This window comes from Myiozetetes cayanensis, unplaced genomic scaffold (assembly GCF_022539395.1).
Source record: "Myiozetetes cayanensis isolate MyiCay16 unplaced genomic scaffold, myiCay2020 scf16, whole genome shotgun sequence".
NCBI classification, from domain to species: domain Eukaryota; kingdom Metazoa; phylum Chordata; class Aves; order Passeriformes; family Tyrannidae; genus Myiozetetes; species Myiozetetes cayanensis.
In genome coordinates this window covers 13,963,289-13,991,009 of record NW_026087270.1, presented here as the reverse complement: position 1 = coordinate 13,991,009, position 27,721 = coordinate 13,963,289, and the positions used below count along the sequence as shown (strand labels likewise).

The window sequence follows — 27,721 nt, the reverse complement described above, 5'->3', positions numbered from 1 at the left end:
AGAATGAATAAGGTTTGTCTTGGTAAAATGCAAGCAAAATTGGTAAGTGCAAAATCAACATGTAACGTGGTGAAAGGATGGATCTCCCTATGTGTTAGCACTTCACAGCCATCACTTTGCCAAGAACATTTTCACCACCATGGCATCCACAGGTGATACTTGTGGGCAAAGACAAAAGAAGAGACACTGTTGTGACAGCGCTTCCTTATATTCTACGAAATTTACAGTAATGAAAAAATGCATGTAAATCACAGAGAGCAAACGAAGCAGAGGCAGGGCTGAAGTTCTCATGCTGCTGGCTGGGGCAAGGGGGTTGCAGGTGCAAGTTACTGTGCTGAAATCTTGCTGATTTTCAGAAACAGTGGAAAATCCTTCTCAGACAATGTGTGCAAGATTTACTCCCCACGTTTCCAAACAAATAATAACCTAACAGCTGGGAGAAAAAAAAAACCCGTATCACCTGAGTGCATCCAGCAAGCTACTGGAACAAAAACATACCCTTCTGGTGACAGCCTGAGCTGGCCCTTGCAGAGAGCAGGAAACAAGGGAAAATGTGAAGCAGCCTCTGCTCTAACAGCCAGGTATGCACGTGTGTCGAGCCACTGCTGTTGGCTTTGCTGGCTCACTCCAGCTCTCACGCTCCACCCTTTGAGGTTGTTTCGTTTGTTGTTTGCTTTTCTTTTTTTTTTCCCCCCAGCTTTTACAATCTGATAGAGGCGGGTGAAAGGAAGTTCAGGGAAAAGACATTCCCCTGAGGAGCAGCTGGAGAGCAGTCCTAGCCCTGCCTGTGCTAGGTAGAGGACAGCCAGCCACGCCACTTGCTTTAGCCTAGAACCACCTCCCCCCAAATCCTGGAGGTATCCTGGTGCTTGAACTGATTTTGCAGGTAAGCCTTTCTTTTAACCTCCGGATCTTGGTAGCTGAGCGCTGTCTAACCAGGAAGTTAAGTCTGGCTGGAGACAAAACACAGCAGAAATTGTGTAAGGGCAGAACAGGGAGAGCTCAGCTGCTCAGTGTCGTAGATACACTGCTTTATTTACTCAGTTGTTTGCCTGAAGCAAGTCAGGAATTTGTGCCATCTGCCTTATTTCAGTTAAAACAGCCTTATAAACACCCGCAAGAGACGGACAGACAGACAGACAAAACCCCCACCAACGTTTTCCCTGTAAGTAAAAGTTGCTTACACATGTTCTGCCTGCTATGATAAAAGGAAAGGAGGGGAGAAAGAAAGGGAAAACCAGTTCCTTGCTGGTGATGCTGGTTTAAAATTCACACAGCAAAAACTAAGCTTATGCCAAGTTTTCAGTAGTGAATAGAGTTGTAGTTCCGGGGCTTTGGGGAAAATCTTGGGAAGAGGGAAAAGCTGAACAAAGAGAGTCCCCTAAATTTGATGCTCTTAACCCCAGAGTGGATCACTCAGGTCTGCTTGTAGGATGTTGAAACGTGGGAGTGGCCATGATGCAAGAGTTGAGTTCTGTAAGGCTTCTACCTTAAAGGTTAGGACATGAGGGGAGCCAAAGCAAGGCACCCTCTGCTTCTACCAGGATATTATGCCAAATGGGGATTATTAATTTTCATTGTTTTGTTTATGTACTGAAAGTATCTTTCCAAAATTCCTACACAATTTTGGCTGTGCCATTTTTCATCAGATTGAGAATATAATCCTGTTGGAACTGTTGGAGTTTATCTTATGATTGTACTTTGAGAGTTGTACACAGGAACCTGAGAACATTTTGGGACCTCCTGGGTCAGCAATCTGAACAACATTGCTCCATTGCACAGCTGGAGCCTCTCATCACAGCTGTAAAAGAAGCAAATAAAAATAACATTTGTGCTCATCAGCAGCGTCCCATTGGCTTCTCTCAGCGCTAATACTCAGCTGCCTCCTCTTCCGAGCGCCCCATTGAAAGGGATGGGCAGAGCCTTCCATCACTTCTGACACAACCTATTATTTTTTTCCCACCCTTCTCTCAGAGGCAGAATGGACATCAAGGAGTATTTTGCCAGAATTTCTTACCGGGGTTCCTACAATAAGCCAGACCTGCCTACTCTGTCAGATATATTCCAGCACCACATCCGAGCTGTCCCTTTTGAAAACCTCAGCATCCACTGTGGGGAAAGGATTGAGCTGGACCTGGAAGCAACCTACAACAAGATAGTGAGGAAGAAACGTGGAGGTTGGTGCATGGAAAACAACAGCCTTTTGTCTTGGGTCCTGAAAACTCTTGGCTATGACATCACCCTTCTGGGAGCCAACGTTTACGTCCCGGAGCGCGACGCCTACCCAGAGGAAATCGATCATCTGCTGATGAAAGTGGTGCTTGATGGCAAATCCTACATTGTGGATGGGGGGTTTGGGATGGCCTACCAGATGTGGCAGCCAATGGAGCTGATTTCAGGGGCAGATCAGCCGCAGACTCCCGGGGTCTTTCGCTTCCGGGAGGAGGGCGGAACCTGGTACCTCGAAAAGTTGAAAAGGAAGCAGTTGATTCCCAACCAAGATGCCTCCACTTCCCATAAAGTGGAAGATGAAGTTTGCCGCCCCATTTACCTCTTTACCCTTCAGCCACGAGACATTGAAGAGTTCAGAGGCTGCAATGCCCTCCTGCAGACAGCGCCCGACTCACCCTTCATGACCAAGTCCTTTTGCAGCCTGCAGACTGCCGACGGCGTCCGGGCACTGGTGGGGTGGAAACTCACTGAGACGAAGTTCAATTATAGGGACAATATGGATCTTGTGGAAATCAGAATGCTTGCAGATGAAGAAATAGAGAAAACGCTGAAAGAGAAATTCAATATAACGCTAGACAAGAAATTTGTACCCGTCAATTAAAGCAGGTGGTCTCTGTTCTAACTCACTGCCTGAATTATAATTCAATCCAGGGGCATTACAGGCAATTCCCTCCCTCTTTCTGACAAGCATCTAAAGGTTAAGCTTTTCCCTTCCATCTACACCAGTGTAAGGCAGAACACACTAACACGAATCTCCAAAAGAAATGGATTTTCACAACTATTCCTACATCTCTTTTTGCTTTGGATACAAATAATTCCTTCCTAGCTCAATCAAATCACTGTCCTCTGTTTGTTCTTAGCAGGAAGCACACTCTGCCCATTCCCTACTCCTTTCATCTCTTAAAAGCTTCTCTAAACACACCCAGAGTAGCTGGGCAGAACGATGGAACTGTATGTCTCTCTCTTTATTACCTGGTGCTGCCACCTGGGGAAAATCATATCCACCTCTTAAATGAACACTGTATTACTTTGGGAATTTAATAGCCAGAAAAACAAAGACATCCTGTGCTGAGTTTGCTCCACAAGCCTGTCCTTTTTGCTCCTGCATCCACAACACCGTCTCACGTGGCAGTCAGAGGGTGTCACACCTGTGCTGCACTGTGAGAGTACTTAAGGACAGGTTATTTATGGCCCTAAAACAGATGATAAGAAATATTAGTGACAATTCTTTACATGACTCCTGTCCTCTTGGTGACATAACCAAAAAGCAGTATTTCTTTGAACTGAAAGCAGTTCCTGAGCATTTTGTTTGCTACCAGCCAGCAGCAGACTGCTGGGAATCCAGGTTCTCACTGTCACTCTGAGTGTTACTGCACATTAATTATTATGGCTGAATCCCAAAACAGGCACTGAATTATTTTTCTGAAACATATCTGTTCTACTGAGGATGTGTTAGCAGTGATACAAATTATATTGATATAAGGAGAAACGATGAATCTTAATCACGTACCTAAAGGCTAAGATTTCTAGTAGGAGAAATTACTCAAACGTGATCACTTTGCCCTTTGAGAAGATACTTGATGTTCCTTCATGTACAAATCTTGGAAGCATTACAACCATGCACTTATAATTTAGTAAATTATGTAAGTGATTTACAGTTAAATAATAATAAAAAAAAATATCAAGCATTGTGTGGTAGAATTATTTCCCCCCCCCCAAATTACAGCGTGTATTCCCAAAGTAGAAAATGTCATTAATCACTGCAGTTGTCCTGATTATTTTTATGTGTTAATATTTTGCAGCTAAGGCTTTTAAAAACACAATAACTCACCGAACCTTTTTTTTACTTGGTATGCAGTACATGCAGCTTTCTATAACTAGCAATTGATGGGGGATAAAAGCTGCTGCTATTCTGCATGTTCAAAGTGTGCTTCACGGAGACACAGTGAGCTCCCCAAATCCCTGTCTCCCCAGAGTCAAACTCATCCATATGTGCTTGGCTGTGAGTGTGCAATAGTCCTTTATAGCACATGAGGCTCTCCCACTCCACAGTGAAATGAAACATTAATGCCATCCTGTAGTGGATTGCAGGGGAAAAGGGGGTTTCTTATGGTGTGGACCAGCAGCTCACAACACAGATGATCAGAAGAAATTGTCCCAGGATATGGCCTGTTTGTGGTCTGTGCCTTTCTGTGGTCCCCACAAGAGTGGAAGAGCTAAAGGAGCTAAACTCAGTAGGTTTGTCCTTGTAGCAGCCTGGCAGCTGGGGCAAAGCACTGGGATGAAGGCAAAACCCCAAGCAGGTCTTGCAAAGTTGTGGGGCAGGAGAAGATCCAGGCAGAGCCAAGACATCTGCACAGCAGTAACTGGCTGTTCTTCTGCTCACACAGGCAAAATGAACATCCAAGAGTATTTCGGAAGAATATCTTACAACAAGCCCCATACGGATGCAGACTTGCAAACCTTAACAGCCATCTTCCAGCATCACATCCGGGCAATTCCTTTTGAGAACCTCAGCATGCATTGCAGGGAGAGCATCGAACTGGATTTGCAGTCCACTTATGATAAGATTGTGCGAAAGAAACGTGGTGGATGGTGCCTGGAAATCAACCACCTCTTATTTTGGTGGTTGCAAAGAATTAGAGTATGACATCTGCACTCTCAGTGGGAATAGTTATGAACCAGCAGGGAGGGCATACACTGCTGAGATGAACCATATCCTGCTGAAGGTGGTGATCCAGGGAAATTCCTACATAGTGGGTGCTGGTTTTGGTGGTGCCTACCAGATGTGGGAGCCACTGAGGCTGATTTCTGGGAAGGATCAAGCCCAGGTCCCTGGAATCTTCCGCTTCACGGAAGACAATGGCACCTGGTACTTCGAGAAAGTCAAAAGGAAGCATTACATTCCTGAGCAAAGTGAGACTCCTCACTTCACTGACACTCCAGGAGTGGGGGACATCAGAAAAATATACAGATTCACTCTTGAGCCACGACACATAAATGACTTTCAGGAGTTAAACACGTACCTACAAGTGTCTCCAGATAACATACTTCGGAAGAAGTCAATCTGCAGTCTCCAGACCATGGAAGGGCTCATTGCCTTAGTGGGATGGACCTTGACTGAGGTGAAGTATAACTACACAGAGGACACGGACCTGGTGCACATCACAACTCTTACAGACGAAGAGCTTGAGAAGACACTGAAAGATAAATTCAATATAGTGCTGGAGAACAAACTTGTACCAGTGTGGTTTCACAGCATAATTTCCATAACACAAAAGCTTTTTGCCTTATGATACCTGGGGGCAGGTACTGTACAGGACGTGCCACGAAGAGCATCAGTCTTCACCCAAGGAAAAGACGACCACACAAGAGCCACAGAGCACCTGATGTGCCTAAAATTCAGGTGCTTTCCCAGATGCAGCCTAATGTGCTCTTTGCCTTCCCAAAAAGGACTTGCTCTGACATTCCACCCCCATCAAATAAAGGGGGGACGTGCTTGGCAGGGAGAGAATTAAATAAGGAGCACTGCAATGCTTTGCAGGAGGAGGAAATGCATAACTTTGTGCAAATAAGTATTTGTTAGGTGTGGCAGCTCCAAAATAACTGCCTGCTGCAGCTGAAGATTTGAACTGATTAAAGAGGGCAAAGAAGTGTCATTGTGTGCATCCATGGAGCATGGGAACACCCAGCCTGCAATGCCTTGGCAATTCAGTGGACCCACCAGGACCAGATATCATCCTCCACTACAAAGTGCTGGTTTGCAAAATAACCATAATTTAATTTTAAAAAGTTACAAAGCCATTTGTAACTGCCTAGTGTAATTATTTTACGTGGAAATCAAGTTAATTCTCTAGGAAACATGTTCTAAATATGTGTGGATATAGAGCTAAAATATCACCTGCTAAACAGGAGCTCCTAAACAGGGCAAAAAAAGAGTTCCTGTAGTGCAACTTGGAAGTCACACCTGTGTCCCCCATGAGCACATTGCAGGGAGGAAAGCCAATAAAATCCCAGTAAAGGTAAGTCTGGGGGAGCATTTTGAATCCAGAGCATCTCTTCTTTCTTTCCCCCAGTTGCACTCCAAATTCAGCAGTGGAGTGGCAGCAGTAAATTGCCATCACAAACATATATTATTTCTGTGATGCATGTTAGTGCATTGTAATGAAAATGTGTTTTCCAAAGGCACAGGTGCTTTTTTTCCCTTTGCTGTCGCTGTAACATTCTGTTTCCTACTCTTCACTGAGATAAAAGGTTTCCCTCCCACCTATCTCCAAAAAAAGAAATATAAATAAAATCTGGGTAATGGGAATGACAGAACTCGTATAATTGTTCCTGCTTTGCATGCTTCCAGGCTGATTGCTTGAATTATGACTGATCCAAATTCCCACTGGAGTCCACGAGAGTCTTTGCACTGAAACAGCAGTTTGGTGTTAGAGGAGCTCTCTGGAGGAGCAGGCTCAAAGCCAGGAGGGTGGACGCAGCATTACTGTGTGGCTATGGTGGAATGAGTTCAATTTAACCCTGCTGAGGAAGGGGTTTGGTAGTTTCACTGCTCATAAATGGTGACTGTTGCTGCTTTTAAGCACATGTACAAAGATTTAATTTTTTTAGAGCTTATAAATATATAAATTTATAAATATTTATATATATTTATAATATCTAATATAATTATAAATATAATATATAATATAAAACATATATAATATAATGTATTATATAATATATAATATAAATCTAATATATTTATATATTTATATATTTATATTTTTATATTTTTTTTATATATTTACTATATATTTTATATAGTATATATAGTGTATATATATATAGTGCATATATATATATATATAGTGTGTATATATATATAGATCACCAAAGGAATTTCAGAAGCTGAGTGAATGCTCATCACCCCCTTGTACTCATACACCTATAACTCTTCCTTTGGTCGTTGCATCTTTTCAATATTAGGGAATATTTCCCTCTTAAAATATCTTGCAACAATACTGGTGACTTGCAAACCCTCTTTTTTTGGCAGCTTGTACCTAAATGGGTGGAATTAAGTGTGCTCAGGTCACAGGCTGTTTTATGTACAGGATTTTTGCAGATGATCAGCTAATTAACTGTAACAGGATGACTTATGTTGACTTTCGGACTAGACCAACATAATATCTTCATTTCAAATGAGGCCTTTTTTCCCCTCACAGGACAATGCACTGCCCTGCAATCAGTGCTCTCCAACACTTTGTCTCCAAATGCCAGTAAAGCCATTTCTATCATGGCTTGGAGCCTCCCCAGCTGCTCGCCAGCTCTCACAGACCCAGCCACCAGCACGTTCAGAAAAACCAGCTCGACTTTCCTTTGCAACCTTCAGAACTTTCTCCTCAGCATTTCCATGGTCTGACAACACTGCTGGCATCTCCAGGAGAAGAGGCCCACGAGATGGAAACAAGGAAGGGCACGTTGAGTGTTTGACTATTTCTTATGAAATGGAAGCAAATTCTCCTTCTTCCTAACAGGCAGATGCTTTTCACCAAAGCACTTACTTAAAATGTTCTATTTTTCTTTCAAAACTTATAGGAAATAAAGCCATTCATGCAGAAAAGCAGATTGTTCCCCTTGTAATGGAATTTAACTGAATTACGACCATTTACGTGCACGAGATTTATGCTGAAGCCCTCAGGGAGGGAAGGACCTGCAGACCAACGTGGTCTCCTTGCTCTTCACTAACAGCCTCAGATTCGGCTTGTCTGAAAAACCTCATATTAGCAGGGCAAAATAAGCAGAGGAGATAACTTTAGACACCCACCAACCCTCAGAAAGATGCCTTACATAGCTAGGGCAGCCTGCTTCTATTAAATTCCCTTTGGAAATGAAAGGCAAGAGTCAACCACTCGGCTCAGGGTGTGCAGTGTTTCCCTTTCCAGGAGCTCAGTAGGATCTGACCTTGTGTTTGAGTTTAAGATTTCATACTAATTCCATTTAAAACACCTCAACTGCTTTATTACTTTAGAAGTCTCTCTTTTTATCTTCCCATCAAAACCAGATAGTTAAGTGGCATACCAGGTAGTTTGTATATTAAGAATTCTGGTTATAATATGATATAATCTAATACTACCTTGCTTTGTTATACAGTGTGCCAGAGAGATGACCAGAGTAGACCCTCAACTTTTACCCCAAACAGAGTACCTAATGCTTTTATTTCCCCAGGCAAATATTGCAGCATATAATACTCCATTAAAGCAGGGAGGGAGGGATATTTGATGAGGCCTCTCCTGAGAGTTGGGATGAGAGGAGGATTTCAGTAATAAATTAAATGCTGTCAGCAGTTTAAATTTATAAATAAATAAAATTGAGTGCAATTACATTGAGGATCTTCTAGAAAAGGCTCAGCCAGCTTCAGCTCCTGCCAAGGGAAATGGCATTTCAGTGTCCAGGTGGACAGCACTGTCCTTTCCAAGGACATTCCCACTTGCACATTCCCTCTGTGGTCGTGTTCTCCACAACCCAGCTGGCCTAAGCTGGGCTTTGCCCTTTGTGGCTCTTGGGGACGGGTGCAGGCGAGGTCATGGCCATTACCCCCAGCTGTGATTGCTGTTTATCACCCCAGCACTCCTGGAATTAGCCCTGGTGATCTGGCACGGGGCTGAAAGGTAAACAGACTCCAGCAGGGCTTTGGGATCAAGACCAGCCTTTCCTCACCTTCAGCACTCACCGACTGAGCTTTGCCCTGTGACAGCCTCAGGCACGCCTGGGGAGGGGGAGAGCTCGTGGCTTTAATGGCCTGGGGACCAAACACTGGCCACTGATGGGATAATAAAGAGCCAAATTTTGATATGGGAGTGGAGCTGTGTAATGGGTTACCACAGATCTCTCTGTTTCATCTGATTTATTGTGTCTGCTTCATCTGATTTATTATCTCTGCTAATTATCCCAGTAAATCAGGGTTTGAATGAAACTTGCCATTGATACTAAATGGGAAGGACTGGAATGAGTTTTGGAGAGTTAACAGGAAAAAATCCAGCTGTATATGTCAGAGAATGAATAAGGTTTGTCTTGGCAAAATGCAAGCAAAATTGGTAAGTGCAAAATCAACATGGTGAATATAACGTGGTGAAAGGGTGGATCTCCCTATGTGTTAGCACTTCACAGCCATCACTTTGCCAAGAACATTTTCACCACCATGGCATCCACAGGTGATACCCGTGGGCAAAGACAAAAGAAGAGACACTGTTGTGACAGCGCTTCCTTATATTCTACGAAATTTATAGTAATTAAAAAATGCATGTAAATCACAGAGAGCAAACGAAGCAGAGGCAGGGCTGAAGTTCTCATGCTGCTGGCTGGGGCAAGGGGGTTGCAGGTGCAAGTTACTGTGCTGAAATCTTGCTGATTTTCAGAAACAGTGGAAAATCCTTCTCAGACAATGTGTGCAAGATTTACTCCCCACGTTTCCAAACAAATAATAACCTAACAGCTGGGAGAAAAAAACCCGTATCACCTGAGTGCATCCAGCAAGCTACTGGAACAAAAACATACCCTTCTGGTGACAGCCTGAGCTGGCCCTTGCAGAGAGCAGGAAACAAGTGAAAATGTGAAGCAGCCTCTGCTCTAACAGCCAGGTATGCACGTGTGTCGAGCCACTGCTGTTGGCTTTGCTGGCTCACTCCAGCTCTCACGCTCCACCCTTTGAGGTTGTTTCATTGTTTGTTGTTTTTTTATTTTCCCCCCGCTTTGCAATCTGATAGAGGCGGGTGAAAGGAAGTTCAGGGAAAAGACATTCCCCTGAGGAGCAGCTGGAGAGCAGTCCTAGCCCTGCCTGTGCTAGGTAGAGGACAGCCAGCCACGCCACTTGCTTTAGCCTAGAACCACCTCCCCTCAAATCCTGGAGGTATCCTGGTGCTTGAACTGATTTTGCAGGTAAGCCTTTCTTTTAACCTCCGGATCTTGGTAGCTGAGCGCTGTCTAACCAGGAAGTTAAGTCTGGCTGGAGATAAAAAACAGCGGAAATGGCGTAAGGGCAGAGCAGGGAGAACTCAGCTGCTCAGTGTCGCAGATACACTGCTTTATTTACTCAGTTGTTTGCCTGAAGCAAGTCAGGAATTTGTGCCATCTGCCTTATTTCAGTTAAAACAGCCTTATAAACACCCGCAAGAGACGGACAGACAGACAGACAAAACCCACACCAGCGTTTTCCCTGTAAGTAAAAGTTGCTTACACATGTTCTGCCTGCTATGATAAAAGGAAAGGAGGGGAGAAAGAAAGGGAAAACCAGCTCCTTGCTGGTGATGCTGGTTTAAAATTCGCACAGCAAAAACTAAGCTTATGCCAAGTTTTCAGAAGTGAATAGAGTTGTAGTTCCGGGGCTTTGGGGAAAATCTTGGGAAGAGGGAAAAGCTGAACAAAGAGAGTCCCCTAAATTTGATGCTCTTAACCCCAGAGTGGATCACTCAGGTCTGCTTGTAGGATGTTGAAACGTGGGAGTGGCCATGATGCAAGAGTTGAGTTCTGTAAGGCTTCTACCTTAAAGGTTAGGACAGGAGGGGAGCCAAAGCAAGGCACTCTCTGCTTCTACCAGGATATTATGCCAAATGGGGATTATTCATTTTCATTGCTTTGTTTGTGTACTGAAAGTATCTTTCCAAAATTCCCACACAATTTTGGCTGTGCCATTTTTCATCAGATTGAGAATATAATCCTGTTGGAACTGTTGGAGTTTATTTTATGGTTGTACTTTGAGAGTTCTACACAGGAACTTGAGAACATTTTGGGACCTCTTGGACCAGCAATCCGAACAACATCACCCTATACTTACAGATGCCTGAATTTTAGCAGTGCCTGGGGAGGAATAACAAAAGTACTTGGCTCCATCAAAGGTCCATTCCTTCCATTAAGGGCTGGGAGGGCTTGAGCTGCTTCCCACCCCCGTATTTGTGAAACAGTCTCACAATGAGCCCTCTGCCATCCCAGGGCAATGCCTGCTCCCCTACACATGGGCAGACACCCACTGCTGGGGTGACCATGAGGAGAAGAAGCATATGCATCCCAAAAAAATGATGCCAGAAAATCCAAGACCCTCCTGAAAATTGTAGTTTTGGCCCAAACCTTGGATTCCTCCTGCTGGTGGCACGGGGCTGCGATTAGCAGAGCTGGGCAGCTGAGCTGTGCTGGGGGGAGGCAGCTCACAGCAGATGCAGCAAAAAAGCTCCCACAGCCTTTTCTGCCCTAGAGGAACCTTTTGCACTTCAGGTCACATCTGCTACTGCAGGCACAGAGAGCAGGAGCAGGTGAGACCAGCTCGTGCCAGGCTGCCTAAATAATGAAGAAATACCACAGCAGGACAGATTTGTTTCATATTTGGTTGCAGAGGAGGCTCTGGATTGCTCTGCAAGAGTGGGAGGGTATGTTTTCTGCTTCTGCTTCGATGAGTCAAAGCATGAGCAAAGCAGTTCAGACCTGCAGAGTCTCAGTTCCTATCATTTCTAGCAGGGAAACATCTCCGCTACTGCTTTTGTTCCTTCCTACCGAGATTTGTAGCTTTGCTGGGCAGGAACTCTGCTGAAATGTGCTTAGCACAGCTGGAGCCTCTCATCACAGTTGTAAAAGAAGCAAATAAAAATAACATTTGTGCTCATCAGCAGCGTCCCATTGGCTTCTCTCAGTGCTAATACTCAGCTGCCTTTGAGACAGACGTTAGTCAAATCCCGCTCCTCTTCCGAGCGCCCCATTGAAAGGGATGGGCAGAGCCTTCCATCACTTCTGACACAACCTATTATTTTTTCCCACCCTTCTCTCAGAGGCAGAATGGACATCAAGGAGTATTTTGCCAGAATTTCTTACCGGGGTTCCTACAATAAGCCAGACCTGCCTACTCTGTCAGATATATTCCAGCACCACATCCGAGCTGTCCCTTTTGAAAACCTCAGCATCCACTGTGGGGAAAGGATTGAGCTGGACCTGGAAGCAACCTACAACAAGATAGTGAGGAAAAAACGTGGGGGTTGGTGCATGGAAAACAACAGCCTTTTGTCTTGGGTCCTGAAAACTCTTGGCTATGACATCACCCTTCTGGGAGCCAACGTTTACGTCCCGGAGCGCAACGCCTACCCAGAGGAAATCAATCATCTGCTGATGAAAGTGGTGCTTGATGGCAAATCCTACATTGTGGACGGGGGGTTTGGGATAGCCTACCAGATGTGGCAGCCAATGGAGCTGATTTCAGGGGCAGATCAGCCGCAGACTCCCGGGGTCTTTCGCTTCCGGGAGGAGGGCGGGATCTGGTACTTTGAGAAGGTGAAAAGGAAGCAGTTGGTTCTCAACCAAGATACCTCCACTTCCCATAAAGTGGAAGATGAAGTTTGCCGCCCGATTTACATCTTTACCCTTCAGCCACGAGACATTGAAGAGTTCAGAGGCTGCAATGCCCTCCTGCAGACAGCGCCCGACTCGCCCTTCACGACCAAGTCCCTGTGCAGCCTGCAGACTGCCGACGGCGTCCGGGCACTGGTGGGGTGGAGACTCACTGAGATGAAGTTCAATTATAGGGACAATATGGATCTTGTGGAAATCAGAATGCTTGCAGATGAAGAAATAGAGAAAACGCTGAAAGAGAAATTCAATGTAACACTAGACAAGAAATTTGTACCTGTCAATTCAAAAAGGTCTCTGTTCTAACTCACTGCCTGAATTATAATTCAATCCAGGGGCATTACAGGCAATTCCTCCCCCTCTTTCTGACAAGCATCTAAAGGTTAAACTTTTCCCTTCCATCTACACCAGTGTAAGGCAGAACACACTAACACGAATCTCCAAAAGAAATGGATTTTCACAACTATTCCTACATCTCTTTTTGCTTTGGATACAAATAATTCCTTCCTAGCTCAATTAAATCACTGTCCTCTGTTTGTGCTTAGCAGGAAGCACACTCTGCCCATTCCCTACTCCTTTCATCTCTTAAAAGCTTCTCTAAACACACCCAGGAGTAGCTGGGCAGAACGATGGAACTGTATGTCTCTCTCTTTATTACCTGGTGCTGCCACCTGGGGAAAATCATATCCACCTCTTAAATGAACACTGTATTACTTTGGGAATTTAATAGCCAGAAAAACAAAGACATCCTGTGCTGAGTTTGCTCCACAAGCCTGTCCTTTTTGCTCCTGCATCCACAACACCCTCTCACGTGGCAGTCAGAGGGTGTCACACCTGTGCTGTGTACTTAAGGACAGGTTATTTATGGCCCTAAAACAGATGATAAGAAATATTAGTGACAATTCTTTACATGACTCCTGTCCTCTTGGTGACATAACCAAAAAGCAGTATTTCTTTGAACTGGAAGCAGTTCCTGAGCATTTTGTTTGCTACCAGCCAGCAGCAGACTGCTGGGAATCCAGGTTCCCACTGTCACTCTGAGTGTTACTGCACATTAATTATTATGGCTGAATCCCAAAACAGGCACTGAATTATTTTTCTGAAACATATCTGTTCTACTGAGGATGTGTTAGCAGTGATACAAATTATATTGATATAAGGAGAAACGATGAATCTTAATCACATACCTAAAGGCTAAGATTTCTAGTAGGAGAAATTACTCAAATGTGATCACTTCGCCCTTTGAGAAGATACTTGATGTTCCTTCATGTACAAATCTTGGAAGCATTACAACCATGCACTTATAATTTAGTAAATTATATAAGTGATTTACAGTTAAATAATAATAAAAAAAAATCAAACATTGTGTGGTAGAATTATTCAGACATTTCTCCCCCCCAAATTACAGCGTGTATTCCCAAAGTAGAAAATGTCATTAATCACTGCAGTTGTCCTGATTATTTTTATGTGTTAATATTTTGCAGCTAAGGCTTTTAAAAACACAATAACTCACCAAACCTTTTTTTTACTTGGTATGCAGTACATGCAGCTTTCTATAACTAGCAATTTATGGGGAATAAAAGCTGCTGCTATTCTGCATGTTCAAAGTGTACTTCACAGAGACACAGTGAGCTCCCCAAATCCCTGTCTCCCCAGAGTCAAACTCATCTGTATGTGCTTGGCTGTGAGTGTGCAATAGTCCTTTATAACACATGAGGCTCTCCCACCCCCCAGGGAAATGAAATGTTAATGCCATCCTGTAGTGGATTGCAGGGAAAAAGGGGCTTCTTATGGTGTGGACCAGCAGCTCACAACACAGATGATCAGAAGAAATTGTCCCAGGATATGGCCTGTTTGTGGTCTGTGCCTTTCTGTGGTCCCCACAAGAGTGGAAGAGCTAAAGGAGCTAAACTCAGTAGGTTTGTCCTTGTAGCAGCCTGGCAGCTGGGGCAAAGCACTGGGATGAAGGCAAAACCCCAAGCAGGTCTTGCAAAGTTGTGGGGCAGGAGAAGATCCAGGCAGATCCAAGAAGCTCCGTCCTTTGTGGGAACAGATATTGGGAACACCTAGAAGGGGCTGTGCCCGCTCCTCTCTCTGTGCCCTGGGTGCTTCTTGCACTTTGTACTGTTCCACAGGCTCAGGGCAAGGAGCACAGAACCATAAAACCATAGACCTTTAAGATCAGAGTAGGGCATTACACCCATTGCCCCAGAGATTCAGCATGTGAAGGCCAATAACAGGGAACACCACTTTTCTTTCTGCTGACACATCTCCTGGACTGTGTGCCCTGGCCCCTGCCAGGGCTGCTGCCCCTCCATGGCACAGCTCAGCACTCCTGGCCGCTGCTCAGCACACCCACAGAGGCAGATTTTATTGCTGAGCAACCAAATGAAACTCGCTGTTGGAAGGAAAATAAAAAAAAAAAAAAAAAAAAAAAGAGGCTCATTGGTTGTTTTTTCCTTGTCACTAACTTTGGAGGCGAATCCTTAAAGGCACAGCAGGCTCAGGGAGCACAGAGTTCTCTGGGAGCAGCGTCCTTGCTGCTGGAGAACAGGGCTTCTTTTTGGACCCAAAGGGATTTAAACAGCTACACAACTTGGCAAATCCAATCTTGTTGCTTTGGGGAGGGCTGGTATCAGCCAGGAGGAACGTGTGTGATTAATTCAACAGCTGCCATTCCCATCAGTGAAACACTGACTTCTTGCCTTGGATAACTCTCCATCACAAGTCACTTCCTACAGGAATCCGGACCACATGACTGTCAACACTATAAAATCTGTATCAGAATTTGTACTGTTTCTTTGCTGCTTTAGCACCCATCAAGGTGCCCCATGGACTGAAGCCCCTGGGTGACCTGCAGGGTCAGGGATGGTTTTATAGGTTATAACCACTTACAAAAGTTGGTCATGATACCCATACTGCTTTTTTCCTTTGTACTTCTGCAGGGCTTCAGTTCCCATTCAGTAATGTGGAAGGTTAAAATCTACTCAATATTGAAAGCAGTTTGGGGACTGGATCATTTCCAGGCTCTCTGTCATGACAGGGCTTTCTACATGTACGCCAATACCAACAAACCAATAAACCAATTTGAATATAAACTATTATAAAAGAAGAAACTCTCTCACCTCTTTTTCTGCTCTGCCAGAGGATAACACTGTCCCTGACAGGCTGTAAAAGCAGCCTGGACCTTTAAGAGCAGCAGTTCCCAGTGCAGCTCTTCCTGGGAGCTTGGGAGCAAACAAGGAAAGCCTGAGCTGACTGCCTGAGAGGTAAGCGCTGAGTGCCTGATCTTTAACTTCATCCTGCAGCCTTGGGTCAGCCCAGAAGTTCAGTTTGGGAAAGCCCACCCCTCTGGGTCTGCATACCATGAGCTCAGCACTGTAGGCATATTAGCAAAGCATAAATTACAGAAACACAGGGGCCAACAGCGTGTGTCGTGTGGCAAGGGCGTTTTCCAAGTACAGCCAATTGTTTGAGAGTTAAACTAACCCCTTTATGCTGAGCCACAGCATATGAAAAACGCAGCCACTGACTCACAGCGTGATTTAAAATCAAACAGATAGCACAGGCATGTGCAAGAGGATCCAGCCTTGGAAGTCCCTCGTGATTTTTAGCAGAGAAGAACTGTTCCTAATACTCACCCTAATTACAGAAGGACACAGCGATCCCCAGGGGCTCCTTCAGACAGGCAGAACTAACGTCTGAATCTCACTACCCACCAAGCTGCACAACTGCTGAGTGAAGCTCAGCTGCTGCAGGAGCAGAAGTAAACAAGGCTGAACTGAGGCTTGGGATATTTGGCAACTCAGTTTTAGAACACAAACTGTCCCCTGGGCAAGGGCTTGCTCACTGCTGCAGCCTCATCGCTCCCACAGTGGGAATGGCCGTGCCAAGAAAAAAATCTGCTCTTGGGAAGGTGAGGGAGTAAACACTGATTTATGTGGGTGCTCCCTCATGCCAATGATGTTGTAGTGCAGCTTTATTACATTTAAACCTCTTTAAGAGGTCAAGAGCACACCAAAGGGTGTCTCTGATACAGGCTTTACACTGATGAGGCCAGGGAAGGGGCAGCTGGGGAAACTGAGGCATGTTCCCAAAGTATGTTTTCCCAAGGTCTTATTGCCAGCACCTCACGGAGGCTCTCCATGGGGAGGTTGCTCATGGATGGAAGGGGAAACTGAGAGCAGTGGGAACAGCCAGACCCAAGAGATGGGTTATAGGGAGGGCATCAGGTCTTCTGCTTCTGGCCCAGGACAGGGACTCATCAGGTTTTTGCTTGAAGGCAAATTTCAATTGTATCACACCCACCAGGCTAATGGACTCTCCTGGAGCCCTCTTGGTCACAGAGGTTCAGCCCAACGTTGTTACAGGGAAAAGATGTTTCTATCTTGCCATGCAAAATTGCTAAAAGTGGGAATAGAAAGGAAAATAAACCAGAGGACCACAGGATGAGCCTGCCAGCATAGATGTGCACTGTGTACTGGGGAGGGAATGGCTTCCTACAAGTGTTTCCAAGGAGATCCTGCCAGAGATGAGTGCCCTTGTCCTAAAAAAGGGATGGAAAAAACCCATAAAGTGCAGTATCAAAGAGACATTACTGTTTTTTCATGTAGCCTCCTCAGGTCCTTTTGAAGTGAAAATGTTTGTTTCTTATTCCCTTATCGGGATGGTCCTCTATTCTATCACATTTTCCTGTGGCTTTGCATCAGCCAGTCTGAATCCTGGTACCAGTGCAGATCAGGAGCAATAAAACTAAGTCCTGTGAGTTGTGCTGCTGGCATCAAGGTTGGGGTTAAAGCCTAGAGATCAGGTCATCTGATGTGCTCACCTGCTGGGGCGGGGGCGTTTCCACCCGTGGATTTGAGGTGGGATTTTCACAAGCCCCCAGCACTCCCTTGAATGCTGGCACGAGCACAGGGGTCAAACTGCTGGGGGGGAGCAGATGGACCAAAGCTGAGAACAGTCACCAGAAGGGAGATTCTCGCATCTCATCCACACCAAATGATTTTCGGAAAATCTTCCCAGGGACTTTGAGCATGAAATCTCAGACTTTTTAGAAATTACCACAGTCCTTAGCATATTGTGAATTGCTCTGGAAAAAAAAATATCCTTCCATAGAAAAAAGCCAAATTAAATCTAAACTAAAGGCAAAAGAAATCCTTGCAAAGACCAGATGAGTCAGTGGATTAGAAGTGTTACGGCAAGCCTTTTGCATCTTGACCACACAGCCAGTACCAGTGACAGTGTCTTTCTGATGATGAAAGGAAATGGGAACAAAGACCTAAAGACACAAAATATTTCAAATAATTTGAGCTGAGAGAGAAGGTTTTTGTTTGTACAAGATGGTAAAAAAACCCCAAAAGATGGTGAATACACCTTGTATGTATTCTTAGTAATTACCAGTTCCTCTGATTCTTAGGTTAGAAAAATTAACAGTTCCTTCCTTTCACAGGCCAAAGCCCTGTCTAAACTCCACAGGGAAATTTAAGTGATTAAGAAAACAACAATCTACTTCACATGGAAGCCTGTCTAAAATGGTGACACACTGAGATGTTAATCCCAGTTAAATGAAGCCATGAATGTAAAACCTTCTGGTTAAATTACCTGTGGGATAAAGAAAGAATTGCTTACCTGGTAAAAGAAACAGTAGGAACTTGCTGCGACTTTTATGCTGGTATAGTCTAACAGCTTTTCTGAAAACCTGTTGTTTGCCAGTTTTAGAAAATTTTTGTCATGTGGGATCCTCATCTGTGGCCAGAGATTCTGTTACAGTGTGTGCCGTGTCTTCCCATAGGAAAGACATCCATCTGGTTTGAAGGCAACACCTGAGAGAGGGAAAGCATTATTGTCACCTGCTCCTCTCCTTGTGTCTCTCTGAAAAAACACAAATGCCACAGGCAGGTCTAGCCTGCATTTGTCTCCTGTCAGGGGTAAAAGTTTCTTTCAAATCCTCAATAAAATGGCCCAGGCTATGTTTGCAGGCTGCTTAACCTGTGTTACAGAAAGAGGAGTGAAGCCCTTGACAGCTGCAGAGCAGTAACTGGCTGTTCTTCTGCTCACACAGGCAAAATGAACATCCAAGAGTATTTCGGAAGAATATCTTACAACAAGCCCCATACGGATGCAGACTTGCAAACCTTAACAGCCATCTTCCAGCATCACATCCGGGCAATTCCTTTTGAGAACCTCAGCATGCATTGTGGGGAGAGCATCGAACTGGATTTGCAGTCCACTTACAATAAGATTGTGCGAAAGAAACGTGGTGGATGGTGCCTGGAAATCAACCACCTCTTATTTTGGGCCTTGCAAGAATTAGGCTATGACATCTGCATTCTTGGTGGGAATAGTTATGAACCAGCAGGAAGGGCATACACTGCTGAGATGAACCATATCCTGCTGAAGGTGGTGATCCAGGGAAATTCCTACATAGTGGATGCTGGTTTTGGTGGTGCCTACCAGATGTGGCAGCCACTGAGGCTGATTTCTGGGAAGGATCAAGCCCAGGTCCCTGGAATCTTCCGCTTCACGGAAGACAATGGCACCTGGTACTTCGAGAAAGTCAAAAGGAAGCATTACATTCCTGAGCAAAGTGAGACTCCTCACTTCACTGACACTCCAGGAGTGGGGAACATCCGAAAAATATACAGATTCACTCTTGAGCCACGACACATAAATGACTTCCAGGAGTTAAACACGTACCTACAAGTGTCTCCAGATAACATACTTCGGAAGAAGTCAATCTGCAGTCTCCAGACCACGGAAGGGCTCATTGCCTTAGTGGGATGGACCTTGACTGAGGTGAAGTATAACTACACAGAGGACACGGACCTGGTGCACATCACAACTCTTACAGACGAAGAGCTTGAGAAGACACTGAAAGATAAATTCAACATAGTGCTGGAGAACAAACTTGTACCAGTAAATGTTCGTGGCTTGCCACCTAATTTAGTGGATAAGATCTAATTCTAGCACTGTGCTAGATGGATCTGTAAGTATCCAACAGAAAAGTTCTAAAATTAACATTAATTACATTAATTGATTCTGAATTTGAACTAGACACAAAGCTTCATAAATTCAAGTGCCTTGCTAGTTAACTGCATATACCATTTGCATATTTTTTCTTAAGCTTCTCCCTCTTTGGAAACTAAGACATCTTACCACCTCTGATTTGCTGATTTTGTATGGAAATTGCCTTTTGACTCCTTAACATTTTGTTCCACCCCTCTGGAACTCATTTTATTGCAGGTATATTTTGTATCAGAGGAGGCCAAAATGATACAGAAGGAGAAGCTGTGTTACCATTTTACACAGAAGACTTCTAACCCTTTTTGGTGTTACTTCCAGTCTTCTCAGCAGAGTTTTACAAATTATTCACTTCCTTTAAAAATCTAAAAGTAGAGCTGAATTTGGCTTTCAAAGACTTACTAGAAAAAAAGGAAGGTTAAGAGTTTCTCAAAACAAGACACCATTAGTGCTGATTAGGTTATGATGAGATAAATTGAAAGACTTCAGTCCTATTCCCTCACCAGGAATTGACTTAAAGTGAGCTATTTACACCAAGGCACCTAACCCCCGCCAGAAGCTCTCTAATTTTGAGCACCCCATTTTTTCTGAGTCTGATATTTCTGTGTCTCTAAATTTGAAGCAAAATTCATAGAAGACAAGCTGATTCAACAGTTCTTAAAAATCAGGCTTTTGGTATCAAAACTGGAAAAAAATATCAAAGATCACCTTTTGCAAACCATAATTTAAACTTTTGGGACCAAATCTTTGTGTGATGTCAAGAGGGCATTGACAGTATTATAGACAGAACTCTTCCTATTTATTACAGGCAGTGCTTTGCACAAAAGCTGCCTTAAAAAGTGATACCACAGATGCAAAAGAAAACACTGGGAAGTTAGGACATGCTACCAGTGTGGTTTCACAGCATGATTTCCATAACATAAAAGCTTTTTGCCTTAAGATACCTGGGGCAGGTGCCACGAAGAGCATCAGTCTTTACCCAAGGAAAATACTTGTTTTAGTCAACCACACAAGAGCCACAGAGCACCTGATGTGCCTAAAATTCAGGTGTTTTCCCAGATGCAGCCTAATGTGCTCTTTGCCTTCCCAAAAGGGACTTGCTCTGACATTCCACCCCCATCAAATGAAGGGGGGACGTGCTTGACAGGGAGAGAATTAAATAAGGAGCACTGCAATGCTTTGCAGGAGGAGGAAATGCATAACTTTGTGCAAATAAGTATTTGTTAGGTGTGGCAGCTCCAAAATAACTGCCTGCTGCAGCTGAAGATTTGAACTGATTAAAGAGGGCAAAGAAGTGTCATTGTGTGCATCCATGGAGCATGGGAACACCCAGCCTGCAATGCCTTGGCAATTCAGTGGACCCACCAGGACACGGATACCATCAAGCATACAAGCTTAACCATAATTTACTTAACCATAATTTACATAATTAAACTGCCAGGGGAAGTTTAGGTTAGATGTTAGGAAGAAATTCTTTACAGAGAGGGTGATCAGGCATTGGAACGGCCTGCCCAGAGAGGTGGTGGATTCACCATCCCTGGAAGTTTTTAAAAAGAGATTGGACATGGCCCTTAGTGCCATGATATAGTAATTAGAGTTGGATCAGGGGTTGGACTTGATGATCTTGGAGGTCTTTTCCAACCCAATCTATTCTATGATTCTATGATTCTATGATAATTTACAAGCCGTAAATTACGGTTAATTTGGTTAATATGGTTAAAATTATGGTTACAAGCCATACATACCATACAAGCGACCATCATTTAATTTAAAAAAGTTACAAAGCCATTTGTAACTGCCTAGTGTAATTATTTTACGTGGAAAACAAGTTCATTCTGGTCTTAACCAGGGGAAGGCATAAACATCTACTAATAGAGAAGAAACAAAGTTTAATTTGCTCATGGATCAGTGAAGTCCAAAAATGTGCCTTCATTTTGGGTGGACTCTGCCCTTTCTTGGAATTTAAGATTCAGGAGCAAGGGCCAGCAGAGCTTAGAAAGACAACCCTCACAATCTGTACCCACTCCTGGCTTCACCGACTGGAATAAACCACCCAGAAACTGAATACCTCAATAAATAACAAAGGATCTCTTAAGAGGTAAGTTTTTATTTTCTTAAAAATCCCTCCAAACAAAGCAACAAAACCCCTGCTTTCCTTTTGATGGTAGAGGTCACGGGCAATAACGTAAGCAATATTCTCTAGGAAACATGTTCTAAATATGTGTGGATATAGAGCTAAAATAGCACCTGCTAAACAGGAGCTCCTAAAGAGGGCAAAAAAAGTGACATGCAATTTCAATTCTTCTACCTTTCACTCTTCAGGAGAGGGTTCAATTGACTATGAGACAGAGATTCTTTTGTTTAGATACAATACTAGATATAAATACTAGATACAAATTTAGAACTGCAACCTCTGGATGGAAGTCACGCTTTTAGATTTTTAAATTTATTTAATAGTATTGCAAGTGCAAAGGAAGCAAAAGTGCAATCTAATAATCAATAGATTCTGCTTTATGGGAATAAAAACTACTTAAGAAAAAAATTACAAACTATGGGTTATATAACCCAGAAAATCCATGTGCTTGAGGTATTAAGATAGAGGAAGACAAATAACATGTTTTTAACAGTGGCATTGCTGATAGTGTGTATAGTCCTGGTAAGGAATATTTTTGCATGAGCACCTTCATTTGCACATTCAGAAACAGCTCTTTAAAGTTCTTCTGCTGATGTTTTTCTCTGCATAAATCATAGCCACATTTGGGGGGTACATTTTGGCAGGTACCTTTGGCAGGTACCTTTTCCATACCTGCCTTTCATTTGACCTGCTCAAAATTCAAAAGAACAGCAGCTTTCATCTCCTACACTCCGGCTCTAATGCTGATCAATCACATTGTGGAGCTGCAGAGAGAAATTACAAATAATATAAACTCCAGAACCAGCTTTATGCAGATGTGATCTGTTTAGCATTCACAATCAGAGTAGGATCAGATACACCTGGTTTCTGCAAACCAAAAGTGCCCTGAATCTTATGTTACACTTAACAAACACTACACTGAGACTATCCTCCAACAATACACTGAGATATCACTGCAGAAATTCCTTTCTGCAGCAGGTAACATGTAGTTTTTGATGGTGCTCTCCGTGCACTTTGGACAGCTGCCTCTATGCCAGGTACGTGCACAGCACGAATCTGCCACTTGGAGTCATCCTGAGAAATTCTAGTTTGCAGTAAACATTCAGCAGCTCACCACTGAATTCACCTGAATACAATAGTCCTCCTGAGTCACTAAGACGTGTCTAAGCCTCTGCTTACTGTGTATGCACAAAAGATCTCCAAGTGGCTTTGTGTGTTGGCAAGAGGCTAAAGTTTTGCGCTAGCTCTGAACTGCTGAAATGCTCAGTGCTCTCTTTGCAAAGGCTCAAGCCTTCAAAACGTTTTGTGCCCAGCTCCAGACCCAAGCAGATGATCTACAGTGTATTTTACAGACAGCATCTACTGGATACCTACCAAGGATCCAGCTCGTGGCAGTGGCCAGAGCTTGTGATGGGCCATTGCAAAAGCCAGATGACTGTGAGTGGCTTTTCATGGTATTAGAAGGCAGAAATGAAGCTGAGTAGTTCCTCATCCAGAAATCTTGTTCATGAGGAGTCCTACCAAGGCAGGCCAGGAGATGGGCACTGCTGGAGTCAGGCCAGGCTGAGGCTGCACTGTGTGAGGCTTGGGTAATTCTCAGTCACACCTTCTCTGGAAAAGTGAGCTTTGAGAATGGCCTAGAGAGGTGTAAAACAGCCCATGTCCATTTTCAGGGCACCCTGTGAGATGCAGGGCAAATGTGCTCTTTGTCTCTGGGGTCACTCACCTCCATCAGGATTCATTATTCCAACGCCAAAATGAGTTTCTGCAACACTCAGAGCAGACACAAGACTCAGTGGTCTGTGACTCTTTCAAAGGTCAGAGTTTTTCCAGTTAAAATTATCTGAATAAAACTTGACACTTTACAAAATGTGCAGGAGTATCAACTGCGACGTGTACTGACCAAGCAATTCTCTGTCACGTCAGTCAGTGGCAGACTCATGTAAAAATCATGTGGATCCTGGCTCAAATTACCCTCCCTCCAACTGGCAGACGACACTGCTTCCCCCACTGACCCCCCTTGCACTGGACAGAAGAATTTAGACCATTTTTCATGAACCCTTGTACATACTCCCTAGCACGATCTTTTATTTCTTCTTAACCCCACTGTTACAATGCAAATACAGCAAATCCCCCTTTCACAGGCACCACACATGAAGCTGAAAAGGCATCAGCTGTTTGCTATAGGGATGCCTCTAAGACAAAAGCAAACTCTCACATGCACTGCTCTTTGCCTGGGGAGCCATTTGATATGTATGAATGCTTGGTACCGTTAAGAGCTGCTCTGATGAGGTTCAGTAGATTAAAGCATCTTTGCTGGCAGAGCCAGGGCAGTTTTTCACAGCATCATAAATCACTGACGTAAAGAAACCAAACCAAAATGCACTTCCTTCCTTTACAGGTGACATGAATCTTGAAGAGTATTTTGCAAGAACTGGCTACAAAGGCTCCCTTGAAAAACAAGATTTGGAAACCCTAACCGATATATTCCAGCACCACATCCGTGCCGTTCCCTTCGAAAACCTCAGCATCCACTGCGGGGAGAAAATTACTCTGGAACTGGAGCATGTTTACAACAAAATCGTGCAGAGGAAGCGGGGGGGCTGGTGCATGGAAAACAACCAGCTGCTGGGCTGGGTCCTCAAGAGCCTGGGCTACGACACCAGCTTCCTGGGAGCATATGTGTTCAACCCACACCAAAACGCATACGCCACCATCATGACCCACCTCCTGGTAAAGGTGGTCATCGATGGCAAAGCCTACATTGTTGACGGAGGCTTCGGTGTATCCTATCAGATGTGGCAACCCATGGAGCTCGTGTCGGGCAAAGACCAGCCCCAGGCTCCCGGCGTCTTCCGCTTCACGGAGAGAAACGCCATCTGGTACCTGGAGAAAATGAGACGGAAACAGTACATCCCCAACCAGAGCTTCTCTAACTCGGACCTGCTGGAGAAAAAAGAGTGTCGGAAGGTTTATATGTTCAGCCTTGAGCCACGGACAGTGGAAGATTTCCGTTTCCAGTGCACGTACCTCCAGACCTCTCCAGATTCCCTCTTTACAAAGAAGTCCATCTGCACCCTCCAGACCACCGACGGTTTCCAAGCACTAATTGGGTGGACGTTCACTGAGACCACGTACAACTACAAGGAAAACATGGATCTGGTGGAGTTTGTAACTCTTGAAGATGAAGAGGTGGAAAAAACTCTCAAAGAGAAATTCAACATCACCCTAGATAGAAAACTCATCCCAATTAACGTTAAAGGATCTTACACAATCTAGATGATCAGGAAAACCTACAACAATACGTATGTACAGTACCTTCCACCATCTGTGCAATCCCTTCTGCAAGGTTATGGGATTCATTTGCAGGTGACTGAAAGACAAATATGTTAATATGGGATTAAAGTGAATTCTACTTTGGGAAAAACTAGGAATTTAAGACTCTCGAGTCAATCAGATAAAATTATTTGCTGTGAGATGACTGCCACTCAATTTTTGGCACAAACGTAGGATCTGATTTGAATCTGGTTATAAGCTTGGGTAAGAAATATGTCTGGAGAATATTGGACTGCCTGTGGCACACAAATAGGGGTATGGATTATTAATTGTGATATGCTGCCAACACATTTTCTGTGGTTATTATAGGGAGACAAGTCATCTGTGAACATTTAGACAATGAAGTACACATTTAAAACTTCATTTTTCATAAGACCCAACCACTTACCACCTGTGTCATTTCTCTGTCATCTTTGAAAGGAGCATTGGGAGGCATAATTCTTTTGCCATCATCCTTAGACAAAACATAGTACAAAACGAAAATTAGCATCATGTGCATCCTTATGGGCATTACCACAGTAAGCTAAACTACCAAAAAGTAATTTTTGGTTATGTACAGATTTTTTTGGTGATGAAAATTCTCTGTATGGCAGTGTTATTGTGGCTGATGGGCTCCAAGGAGATAACTATAATCTTTGCTTCTGATAAGTAATCATCCTATAAATGGTGATTAAACATCACAGCTGGCTTAGATTTACTTTTGTCCCAAAAGGGGCAGAAATGTTGTATTTTCAGCATTGCATTTTATTTGTATATCAAAGGTAGAACAATGAAGCTAAGCCCACTATATCCTTAGTTCTTTCCTCTCTGTGTATGGCAAACATGAGAGTCCATATAGCTGTCCTGCATGTGAACTGCTTAGCATGGGAGCTTTAATGTCACAAGGGAGTTTGCTCATTGGTATTTAAGTGAAAACAAAACAAGGAGCCAGCCAAATCTAAAAGAAACTTTTTCTTTTGAATTATTTTGCAACCACGTTTCCCCATTTCTTAAAAAATGTTGTTCCTCCTACCATGCTTCTCTGCAAAAAGCCCAACCAAGGAAACCACTAAGAAAGGAGAAACATTCTTAAATGCATAAAAAAAGTAGCAGAAGCAGTGAAAAACACTTTTTCTCCCCAGTATGTGATAAGCCTGAGTATTGGTCAAACATTGATTCCTCCCACTGATAGTGTATTTTTGCTCAAAGACATCACCTGATCATTAATCTCACAAATGCTGTAAGTGTATACCTGAAAATAAATAAAAGGAAAATAAAACAATTAAGAGTTGTTTTAAGTGCAGCTGCCCCCAGCTGCATGACTCCTGCACACACCACCTGCTCAGTGGGGTCTGTTCACTCCTGATACCGACCTGCAACCCTTCCCACCTCAAACTTCCTAGAATCATTAAGGTTGGAAAAGACTTTTATGATCCTCAAGTCCAACCCTCAAACCCAGCACCAGGTTCACCATTAAACCCCGACCTCAAGTGCCACATCCACGTGTTTTTTGAACTCTTCCAGGGATGGTGACTCCACCACTTCCCTGGGCAGACTGTTCCAATCCTTTATGGCTGTGGTGGCTGCTGATGGCCTGGGTGCACTCGTCATTGCACAGGGACAAGGAACTGAGGGCCAGGCAAGAGGTGATAGGGGACATGGAGATCTTAACTGAGAGGAGAACACAGCTTTTCTACCATGGGATTTGTTGGGTAATTTGTATTCATATTATTCTCTTATATTAAGGTCCCATTAAGGGGGGTTACCCTTTTCTAAATGATTGATAATCACAAGGTGTTCCCTGAGACCTCAGGGAACATGACAAGCTTCACAACACTCACCACACCTCCATTCTAACTGATGGAAATTCCCATCTGCACTCACCCAGGTAACCAAACCATATTTCTGTACTCAGTGAACTACAGCTGTTTTCTGGTGCTGCTCCCTCTCGAGAACAGTCATTAACAGAGTGGTTATTTTGCCTCCCAGCTTCTCTAGAGGTGTTCCTGCTGTTGCTCTCAGATAATTGCTTGGGTTGTGATAACTCTGTGGTGACTGAAGCCTCAACCCTCTCCTTGACTCCATCTGTCCATAACCACTCTGAGTGGGATTTCTCCTCTCAGTGTGACAATTATAACCAGGCCCTCACCGTGCAACATCAAATCACACAAATAAATGCCAACACACAGAGCTAAGAAACAGTTTCACAGTTTAACCAAAGCTCCCCAAAAGCTGAGGAAAGCAGGTTATTGAGGTAGTGAATGCCATCCCAAAGTGCCTCAGAGGTTTGAGATGAGGATGGCGTGAAACCAAACAAAACCAAACAAACCAAACAAACCCGGAGGCCTCATGCTGGGGTTCCCTCAGCAAGGCATAATTGTACAAGCTGATGTTGTCCCAGTCTGAAAAGAAAGGAAACACCCAAGTCATTAAAACATCAGCTCTCACAGAAACTCGCATTCACATGCGGAAGGAACTGTGGGATGTGTTACATCCTTCACCACCACTTTGCTTTATTAACACTCTCTGAGAAGGGTTTAATAAGAGCCTAAACGATTTTGCAGTTTTAGTTGTGGACTGTTGTTGAAATGAAGCAAAACAAATGCTTAGAAACGTCCCCCGTGCCCCTAGACTTGTCTAATTCCAAAT

The 27,721-nt window shown here is 43.9% G+C and overlaps 4 protein-coding genes across 11 annotated transcripts; all 4 read left to right on the top strand.

The window, feature by feature from the left end:
• The first annotated feature begins 753 nt into the window (after window positions 1–753).
• On the top strand, window positions 754–12,906 carry LOC126638059 (arylamine N-acetyltransferase, pineal gland isozyme NAT-3-like). Of its 4 annotated transcripts, none has more exons than XM_050311694.1 (2): window positions 754–886; window positions 12,030–12,906. In XM_050311694.1, exon 2 carries the CDS (start codon window positions 12,037–12,039, stop codon window positions 12,904–12,906), a length of 870 nt encoding a protein of 289 aa, XP_050167651.1. In that variant the 5' UTR covers window positions 754–886; window positions 12,030–12,036. The 4 variants fall into 4 exon arrangements, with proteins under 4 accessions (XP_050167651.1, XP_050167648.1, XP_050167649.1 ...); XM_050311691.1 differs by lacking the exon at window positions 754–886 and adding an exon at window positions 1,021–1,165; XM_050311692.1 differs by lacking the exon at window positions 754–886 and adding an exon at window positions 9,987–10,152.
• LOC126638060 (arylamine N-acetyltransferase, pineal gland isozyme NAT-3-like) lies at window positions 1,021–14,975 on the top strand. Of its 3 annotated transcripts, none has more exons than XR_007628491.1 (3): window positions 1,021–1,165; window positions 1,975–3,412; window positions 13,458–14,975. XR_007628491.1 is itself a non-coding variant. In XM_050311696.1 (3 exons), the coding sequence occupies exon 2, from the start codon at window positions 1,982–1,984 to the stop codon at window positions 2,831–2,833; it is 852 nt and encodes a 283-aa protein (XP_050167653.1). In that variant the 5' UTR covers window positions 1,021–1,165; window positions 1,975–1,981; the 3' UTR covers window positions 2,834–2,841; window positions 12,894–13,034. The 3 variants fall into 3 exon arrangements, 2 of the variants coding, with proteins under 2 accessions (XP_050167653.1, XP_050167652.1); XM_050311696.1 differs by lacking the exon at window positions 13,458–14,975 and adding an exon at window positions 12,894–13,034 and having other exon boundaries at window positions 1,975–2,841; XM_050311695.1 differs by lacking the exon at window positions 13,458–14,975 and having other exon boundaries at window positions 1,975–3,629.
• A 774-nt stretch (window positions 14,976–15,749) lies between these two features.
• Window positions 15,750–21,046, top strand: LOC126638057 (arylamine N-acetyltransferase, liver isozyme-like). 3 transcript variants are annotated; one of them, XM_050311687.1, is made up of 2 exons: window positions 15,750–15,869; window positions 18,665–21,044. In XM_050311687.1, the coding sequence occupies exon 2, from the start codon at window positions 18,670–18,672 to the stop codon at window positions 19,561–19,563; it is 894 nt and encodes a 297-aa protein (XP_050167644.1). In that variant the 5' UTR covers window positions 15,750–15,869; window positions 18,665–18,669; the 3' UTR covers window positions 19,564–21,044. The 3 variants fall into 3 exon arrangements, with proteins under 3 accessions (XP_050167644.1, XP_050167645.1, XP_050167643.1); XM_050311688.1 differs by lacking the exon at window positions 15,750–15,869 and adding an exon at window positions 18,149–18,234 and having other exon boundaries at window positions 18,665–21,046; XM_050311686.1 differs by lacking the exon at window positions 15,750–15,869 and adding an exon at window positions 18,163–18,274 and having other exon boundaries at window positions 18,665–21,046.
• Window positions 21,047–21,288: 242 nt separating this feature from the next.
• Window positions 21,289–26,339, top strand: LOC126638058 (arylamine N-acetyltransferase, pineal gland isozyme NAT-10). The gene is made up of 2 exons (XM_050311689.1): window positions 21,289–21,721; window positions 24,159–26,339. Exon 2 carries the CDS (start codon window positions 24,164–24,166, stop codon window positions 25,034–25,036), a length of 873 nt encoding a protein of 290 aa, XP_050167646.1. The 5' UTR covers window positions 21,289–21,721; window positions 24,159–24,163; the 3' UTR covers window positions 25,037–26,339.
• Window positions 26,340–27,721: the final 1,382 nt, after the last annotated feature.

Bases quoted from the DNA above. Each gene is read 5' to 3' on its own strand.
- LOC126638058 (XM_050311689.1), top strand. From the start codon at position 24,164: ATGAATCTTGAAGAGTATTTTGCAAGAACTGGCTACAAAGGCTCCCTT.
- LOC126638059 (XM_050311694.1), top strand. From the start codon at position 12,037: ATGGACATCAAGGAGTATTTTGCCAGAATTTCTTACCGGGGTTCCTAC.
- LOC126638060 (XM_050311696.1), top strand. From the start codon at position 1,982: ATGGACATCAAGGAGTATTTTGCCAGAATTTCTTACCGGGGTTCCTAC.
- LOC126638057 (XM_050311688.1), top strand. From the start codon at position 18,670: ATGAACATCCAAGAGTATTTCGGAAGAATATCTTACAACAAGCCCCAT.